The following is a 9,342-nucleotide window of genomic DNA, read 5'->3' as shown; positions in this document are numbered from 1 at the left end:
ATTAGGATGAGGATGAGGATCATGATCAGGACCAGGATCAGGATTAGGATTACGATTTGTATTAGGATTAAGGATGAGAATGAGTATGAGGAGAAGGATGAGGATGAGTATGAGGATGAGGATTAGGATNNNNCTTCTAACATCAGTGTTTCAATGCAGGGTTGCCTGAGCTACCAAAAGCCTAACCATGTTGAAAGATACATATATGTTGGCGATGGAAAATCGGTACCTTGTTTACACAGCAAACAAACCCACCTGAACTCTGATATGATCCAATTCAAATCTTCAGCTATGTCCACTCACACAGACTCTTCTCCCATTCCTTCCATTACCACACTACCACTCAACCTCCACTTCAATCTTCATCATGTTCTTCCTCTACTATTACTACTTTTTATTCTTATACAGTTTCCACCGCCGGCAACCGCACAGTTACCAAACACACTGACACCTCCTCCACCTGACAATACTATTTCCAATGTCCAGTTCAATAAATCTATGGTCATGGCCCTCGTGATCCTGGTCGTTGTGTTCGTACTATTGGGTTTCGTTTCTGTCTACACTCGCCAGTGCACAGAGCGAAGAATGAGAGGAAGACACGACCTTTCGATCCCAATTATCGGAAGTAACCACCGGCCACGTGGCCTAGACCGGGAGATAATTGAAACCTTCCCAACCTTCATATACTCCACCGTGAAGAGCCTCAAGATAGGAATGGCCACGCTAGAATGCGCCGTGTGCTTAAACGAGTTTCAAGACGATGAAAAACTGCGTTTGATCCCAGTTTGTAACCACGTGTTTCACGCTGAATGCATCGATGCTTGGTTAGTTAATCACTCCACATGCCCTGTTTGTCGCGCCAACCTTGTTTCCACACCAAGCGAAGTTGTTCCCTTTATGACGATTCAACTTCCGGATCAAACCGACCCGGAACCGGACCCGGTCCACGTTGATGAATTCAGTGGAAGACAAGGTACAGTGATGAAGGAGTCTCCGAAGTTGAGTAATAACAATTCGGTTAATCAGAACCGTCCACGTAGATCAAGGTCAACTGGGTTTAGATTCACGAATTTGCTTCCACGCTCTCACTCGCTGGTTCAACGCGGTGAGAATTTGGAGAGGTTCACGTTGAGGTTGCCGGAGGAGGTGAGGAATCAATTGGTGACGTCAACGCTTAGCCGCACGAAGAGTTTAGGCGTAGCTTTCACACCCGAGAGTAGTGAGAGGAGGGGTTATAGGACACGAAGTGTTGGCAGTGGCTGTGGGAGGAACAATCTCGAGCGGTTGGACCAGTCGGATCGGAGAATGTTTCGTTGGATGAGTAGAGCGGGTTCCAACATATCAAAGAAGGTTACTGAGTTTAATAAAGATGACGTGGGAGAACGATCATCGGACCGGCTATTTTCTGGAAAGGAAAATGATATGTGAACTTGGCTTTTAAGTTAGGTGGATAGAGGTGGTGAGATAATTGCTTTTATACATTTTATTCTTATTTTGTACAATTTATTAGATTATGTTTTAGTTAATCAGTGAATGAGTGGATAGTATAAAAATATGGCGAGATAATTGTTTTGCTTTCATTTCACACAGGGTATTGTTATTTTTACGATAAAAGGTTTCATACAGTTGTGTATTTTTCCTTTTTAATTCTTTTTTAAAATCCCTTTTTAATTCTTTTTAAGATATCCATTTGCAGTTTTAGAAGAATTTTGGTTGCCAAGTGTTGCAGAGAGGGAGATGGAGATCACAAGTCCAAACATATCACATGTCTCAAATAATATTTCATTTCATGTCTTAAAACAATAAGATTGCTTCATCTTATTACCTTTTGCTTTTAAATTTTTATTTTATCCACGTGTTAATATATGATTGACTTGTGACATAAAATGGGATACAATTGAAGACAAGTGATCTCCATACGTAATGATGTATTTACTTTGTGTGTCAATGACATGAAGGTTTTCTAGTGTTTTAGTGTCATGGCTTGTATAATTTCCATGAGTTAATTAGGTCTAACGGAAATGAGTATGTTTTACCTATACTAGATGCAGAAAGAGTCTTCATAAGACGAGACAAGGCATATACATCATCTAACTCTTCATCAAAACCATTACTAGAGTCCTCCCAAATCATGTGTCTGCTGCACCCTATTTATATGAGAGTTCATTATCTAACAACTCGAGTGTAGGGAGTATCATGGTGCTATCTTGTTCTTCAAGTTTAAGCAAAATCCCAAATTAGATGACCCGAAGTCACCCTAAGACAATCTTTAAGCTCATATCCCACATGTTCGGCTTTTAATTGAGCCTCATGATAAGGGCATTGGAGTTGCCCCTTAGATAGTACTACCCTTTGAGTTGGGTTCTCAACTCAATAATAACAACATCTGAAGTCTAAAGGACTTGTTATGATGGATTCACTTGGAAAATGGAGATTTCTAAAAGTGAGTATAACATTCATTGAAACTTGTGGCTACTACAAGAGATTCACAAGTTGATGGAACATAATTGATCGACCTCCCTCTTGTGAACATGGTAAAATAAAGTCAATTTTGAAGAGAGAGATAAATTGGGAAGGTTTTGGTCGATGTATTAATGGGATATTTCAAAATCAATAAGCAATAAAGGAAATAATCCAATAACTATTTGAATAGTGCCTAGTAAAATGAGGGAGGAGATGTGAGAATTACTTCCAACATGTCTCATTTATAAAAATATATTATATGAGGCGAAAGACTTACATTTGATCGATGACGAAGTGATATATTTTAGTCAATAACAACATAAAATAAGTTATTATTTCATTCTGATATAATATTAATGTATCATTTCAAAACTAATTAAAAGAATGAGGTGAGCCAGCTGTACTTACTTCCTAATAGGATGAACCTTCGGTATATGTACATAATACAAAAAGAAATTTAAAATTTGTTTATTACTTAGAATTTTATATTCTCCTTTTTGTGTCAAAATTTATTAATTAAATTATTTTAATTAGTTTTATTTAATAAATTTGATAGCCTAATGTATGGGATTTCTATTTAATAGGTTTTGAGGATGATAAGTACATACTATCATATCCTTGTAACTGAAGAATTTATTCATAGAATTTTTTACTTGTAAATTATAAGACAAACAACTTTATTATTACATTAAGACACATCCAAATACTTAATGTCATAGAAATAACCTATTCCCTTATAAAGATGGGGCTACATATATATATACTATTCTCAAATTTCACTATAGTATAATACAGTAAACCGCCCTTTTGAAGATGTCATGCATTTAGACAAAGCGAATCACCAATTTTAATTACAATCAATTCATCAATAATTATTAAAGTTTCTCCATTGTATTTTTTATAGGAAAAAATAGGATTCATGAGATAATAAAGTCTTAGATTACAAAAAATCTATTTACCCTACTTAAATAGTCTTATAATTATTATGTTATAAGAAAAATATGTAGTCAACTAGTCTTAAAACAATAACATTATTAATACAAATAGTTTGAAGTCTATTATTTACGAACGGACCATATTTGAGATCTAAAGCCATTGTTTTAGCGATCTTATGATTGGCCCACTCTTGCACAAATGGTGTGTTTTTACTAGACAATAGTTAATCTCACTTTAAATTCTTGTAGGGGTTAATACTTTATCCTAACATGACAATAATGAATTTAAAAGAGTAAATTGTAGTGGAAAATTATGGATTGGAGAACTAATTATCTTATTTTTCTAATGTACACTTGCCTCAGAGATTAACATGTATAAATACGTGTTGATTGTTTTCATAGATTTAAGTCACTAAGTATGATATGATGAATGATATCATTACAATTAATTAACGAATTTGCAAATCGCCTTAGTTTAACTCCATACCCTTCACATAAGTTAACACAAAGGTAAACAAAAATCATCATTTTGGATTAAAGGTAAATATAAAGGTGCAATTATATTTTGGTTTTAGTAGATCTCTAATTCAATTTTATACTTGGAGTGCTATTATTATTGTTGTTTTGTTAGATTGGATTTTAGTGGATCTCTTTTGAACCATGTAATATTTTTATCATCTCATTTTCGAGAATTGTATATTTATTTTTTCCTATTTGTAATTTTTGTTCTTTTTAATAAAATTTTCACTTAACAAAAAAAATAACTATTTTAACAATAGTCTCAAACACGTGTAGACAAAGATGTGAGCACTCAAGCTTTTCTGCATGAGTATGCTTATCAATAAATAAATTGTTTTCAAATAATGTTGTACTCTATTTCTTACAGCCCTAAATAAATCTATAGCATCTACCTTTGTCATTAAAAATATTGTCCCATGCCTTAAAAAAAATTGTGTCATGTTGATGTTAATTTTTTTGCAAAAGTACCTGATCATGTTTGTCTTTCCCTTTTCATGCATCTTGGCTTTCTATTGTTGGAATTTCTGACAATTTATGGGTCACAAATATAATTCTATAATTGTGTTATGGCCATTATGTAATTAGCCAAAATATAAAATGATCTTAAGTAATTAATTTGGTGGCTAAGGGCATATGTGTCATGAAATAATAATAAGTGTAGATACCTTCAGGCAATTTCTGATTTGATGAAGGGACTGAATCAGAATTATTGCAACTAAAGTAGTAACCACTACGGGGTTACTTTTATGGGTTATGGTCCCCATTTGTAGAGCAACAGGTTTTCAGGTATAAAGGTTAAGGAGAATAAGGTAGGATGAGAATAGTGTTATCCAGGATAGGATAACACTATCCACTCATCCATAAGGGCTTATAAGGCATAAGGATAAGCCTCCTCCAACTAACCTCAACACAACACTTTTCAGAAACTAAGGTATTCTCTCATTCCCCTCTAGAGAGAACTAAAGGAAAACCATTCGGCGCTCTATCATCTGGAAGATCATCGCACCCTCATACCTTCGAGATCCCGGAAATGGCTCAACAAGGTATGTTCTTCTTCTTCACCATGAACTCATTTGGAGTTTCTTCGGTCTGGACCATGGATGTTCCATTTGGGTGTATGTATGGGCATACACATTCGGTTGTGGGAACAAAGCCATGGTCATAAGGACTTCCGTATTCACTATATGGATTTCGGATGGAGAAGGAATTTCTCCAACAATATGTTCAAAAAATTAAGGAACTAAATTAGTGGAGAATATTTTAAACTTTCAGTAAAGTTTTCTATTCATTCTAATAAGTACTCTAAAGCTTTAAGCCTTAAAGTTGTGTAAGATTAGGTCCTCTAGAGTTGAGTTTTGTCTTGGAATCTAATTTTCTAAAAATAAAGCTTTGTAAACAATACATTGAAGTTATCATTAGGCTGGTGTTTTTACATTCATAGACATCATACATTTTTGAATCTATTAGTTACAGGGTTCAAGTTCACATCATAGAATTTTAAACACATCTCTTCACCATGTTTTTCTTTTCTTTTCTTCTTCGACACATATCTGAAATATTGAATACTGCAAATAATAAAGAAGATAACAAATGAGAATTAATGTCTGGAATAAACATGATCAAATCAAAATTAAATAAAAGAAAAATTTTTGTTTTGCACACGATCAACCGTTTCATTTATGCTCCACAATAATTTTGGTATCAACATTTATTTTTCTTAGTGCGTATATGGTTAGGAAACCGTTTCATTTTATTCCATTTGAATGGTTAACCGTTTCATTTATTTAGCAGACTTAAGTAGAGGAGCAAGCTAAAAATTACTAAACGATTACACATAGCATAACTTTTCTAAGTGCATATCCTACCTGACAGGTTCATCCATGTTATTAAGCATATTTTAGTATATCATTATTTTGGTATGTAATTATTTTGATCATTATTTTTTGTATGTAATTATTTTTGTTATTATTTTAGTATGCAATTACTTTAATCATTATGTTGACAGTTTTCCCCCTCACATGTTAATTAAATTTATTAAATTTGGCATTCAATCTTCTCGCTTCTTATCATATGATCCTATTTGCCAATTGTAATTTAATCTATATATTTGGTAACACATAAAAAATAATACTTTTCACTCAATTGTTATCATTTACTATTGTACTGATATACAATAAATTGTTATAATATACATTTATTTTGTAATTAGTAATATCAGTGTTGTTAAAACCGTAGCGGTTATCTAACTGGTCAGGTTACTAGTATAACCAGTAATTAAACCACATGTCGGTTAAACTGGATATATCTGCTTATGTATATATATATAAACATATAACAAAAATATTTCAAATAGGTATATTCTCAAATTTATAATTTATATTCATAATTTACTCATATCTTCAGACAGTACTCCAAGATTAGAAAATGTTAGTGAGATTACGCACAAATGTTAGGAACCAAAAAGTGTAATTTAAGTATGCATTGGAAGCATGTGGCTTGAAGTGTTGAAGAAGAGTTAGAAAGATGGGTCACCTTATAATGAGTTTTTAAGTTTTTTTTTAAAATATATGTATAAATTGTCCGATTTAGTCAATATCGTCCGGTTTACCGGTTTTAATACTTAGTCGGTTCAACATTTATATTGTACCGGTTAGGAATTCGGTTCATCGGTTTTCTGATGGTACCAATCGATACGGTGCAATTTTTACACTCTAATAGTTGTTCCACACTTTTTTATATTCAGTTATCAAACTACATTACACTTATGATAATAGTTCTATTGAACATTTTTGTCGATATTGTTTGGATTTGAAGTAACATGTCAAATGAAAAGAAAAATTAAGTGATTTGTTGTTTTAAAATTCAGGAAAACGGTTTGAGATAAAAACTTTATGTCCATCTAAAGAGAAATGAAAGAAACTAACCTATAACTAAATATTATATACTTTGATAACATCAATTAATACTTGTGGTAAACTTTAACATCATTATGTTGATAGTTTTTCCCTAACATGTAAATTAAATTTATTAAATTTGACGTTCAATCTTTCTTATTCTTATCATATGATTCTATTTGGACATTGTTATTAAATTTAAATATTTGGTAACACACAAAATAATCTTCTTCACTCAATTGTTATCGTTAATTATTGCATGGACATAAAATAAATTGTTATAACATACATGTATTTTATAGTCAGTATTGCATTTTACTCTACACATTTTATATTTTCCCGCCCTGATTTTCGACTATGCGACCTCTTTAGGAGTGTCATCACGTCTTCTACAGTTAAAACATGGAAAAATCAATTTAAGCCTAAATTAGGATAAAATGGTCTTTTATATAAGAGTTTGAGTTCATAAGTCGATTACGGAACGAAGAAGGTACTAGCACCTTGTGCGCCCGTAATTAAACGGTACCCTAACTAATTGCATGAATTAAATACCATTGATTTATTTAAATTAAATTGTTTAAAACAAAATTTTTATTTTTTATTTTTGTGTCTGACAAGAGTTAATCTTACCCCTACATATCCATAGGTACAACAAGAAAATCAAGACTACGTAATTCTCGTTTTTAAAAAAAAATTGGTAACTTGGTTGAATTTTAAAAATGGTCAGAAATTGTTTGAATTTAATCGAATAAGAATTAATAGATGAAGAGTCAACATTGATTATTTACTCTCTTCCCACTTTGATAGATAATAGAATCAATACAAGTGACCGCGACCAGTTCTCGGTTTGAAGCGAGGAAAAAGATACAATACGAGTTATAACATCTCTATTGAATCCTAAAATAATTAAAACGTTTATTGTTATTATTATTTTAAAATAAAGCTTAGAAATTTGTTTGAGCTTAATTGAAATGGAATTAATAGACGAAGAGTCAACATTGATTACTTACCATCTTCCCACTTCGATAGATAGCAGAACCAATACAAATAACTGTGACCGATTCTCGGCTCAAAGCGAGAAGAAAGATGCAATACGAGTTATAGCCTCGCTATTAAATTCCGATTAAAATATTTAAATTTTAGGAGTATATATTTAAAATAATTTATTTCTTATAAAAGTGGAATTAATAGTAAAAGGACAACATCGGTCGTCGTAGACCGACTTCCACTTTGGGAGAAAGGAAGAAGCGACATGGTGTTGGAGAATATCTCCATCCGAAATCCATAGATTAAACGCGGAAGTCCTTACGACCATGGCTTTCTTCCCACAACCTAATGTTTATGCCCATACATAAACCCAAATGGAACAACCATGGTCTAGACCGAAGAAACCCCAAATGAGTTCACGGTGAAGATGAAGAACATACCTTGTTGAGCCATTTCCCGGAATCTCGAAGGTATGAGGGTGAGATGATCTTCCAGATGATAGAATATCGAATGGTTTTCCTTAGTTTCTCTCTAGAGGGGAATGAGAGAATTTCTTAGTTCTTGAGTGTGTTTTCCTTATGGTGAAAGTAGGTTTCTTATGAGGAGAGTTCCTTATATTTGATGTGGATGACTTGATAGTGTTTTTATCCCCCATGGATAACACTATCTTCATCCACTCTTATTCTCCTCAACCCTACACCTTAAAACCCATTGCTCTACAAATGGGGACCATAACCCATAAAAGTAACCCCGTAGTGGTCACTACTTTAATTGCAATAATTTTGATTCAGTCCCTTCATCAAATCAGAAATTGCCCAAAGGTATCTACATTTATATTATTTAATGACACATATGCCCTTAGCCACCAAATTAATTACTGAAGATCATTTTATATTTTAGCTAATTACATAATGGCCATAACACAATTATAGAATTATATTTGTGACCCATAAATTGTCAGAAATTCTAACAATCTCCCACTGGTCACACATATGATTCTCCGTACGTGTTATACTTATTGCGCGCTTAAATATTGCCATTATGACTTAGGCATACCCAAATTATCCCGTCAATTAGTCATGTCTCCATATCGAATCACAGTGAACTTCGCCATATTAATCATGACTAATTCAACAATGATCACCAACATTGACACAACTAAATGACATAGATACATCATGAAATGTGCAACATGAGAATTACATGAATATGATCAGTACATGTCAATTTTCAACTGGTTCTACTTAACTTTAGTGAGATCCTTAACAATAACATAAAACATTATTATACAAAGTATAATGACAGAATACCAAACTGAATGATTAATCAAGTGAAGTTTGAAGACAATGTTTTCGTAAATAACACTGAAATCACATAGAACATAATAAAAGAGTGCACTTTCTAACTCCCAGTAAACCAAAATGTCCTCACACTGTAGAACACCCATGTGAGCAGTATGCTCATGAAAGACTTTGGGTGTGATAGCCTTTGTAAGAGGATCCGCAATCATGGAGTTAGTGCCTAAATGTTCTATGGAAAGCTAT

At 33.0% G+C, this 9,342-nt stretch overlaps 1 protein-coding gene across 1 annotated transcript; it reads left to right on the top strand.

Moving 5' to 3' along the window:
- Nucleotides 1-236: 236 nt before the first annotated feature.
- LOC109341756 (RING-H2 finger protein ATL11-like) lies at nt 237-1,601 on the top strand. The gene has a single exon (XM_019579731.1). The coding sequence runs from the start codon at nt 268-270 to the stop codon at nt 1,426-1,428; it is 1,161 nt and encodes a 386-aa protein (XP_019435276.1). The 5' UTR covers nt 237-267; the 3' UTR covers nt 1,429-1,601.
- The last annotated feature ends 7,741 nt before the right edge of the window (nt 1,602-9,342 follow it).

The sequence above is a fragment of the Lupinus angustifolius genome, unplaced genomic scaffold (genome assembly GCF_001865875.1).
Source record: "Lupinus angustifolius cultivar Tanjil unplaced genomic scaffold, LupAngTanjil_v1.0 Scaffold_625, whole genome shotgun sequence".
In the NCBI taxonomy this organism is placed as follows: Eukaryota; Viridiplantae; Streptophyta; class Magnoliopsida; order Fabales; family Fabaceae; genus Lupinus; species Lupinus angustifolius.
The sequence above is the reverse complement of the archived record's forward strand: the minus strand, read 5'-3'. Positions and strand labels throughout refer to the sequence as shown.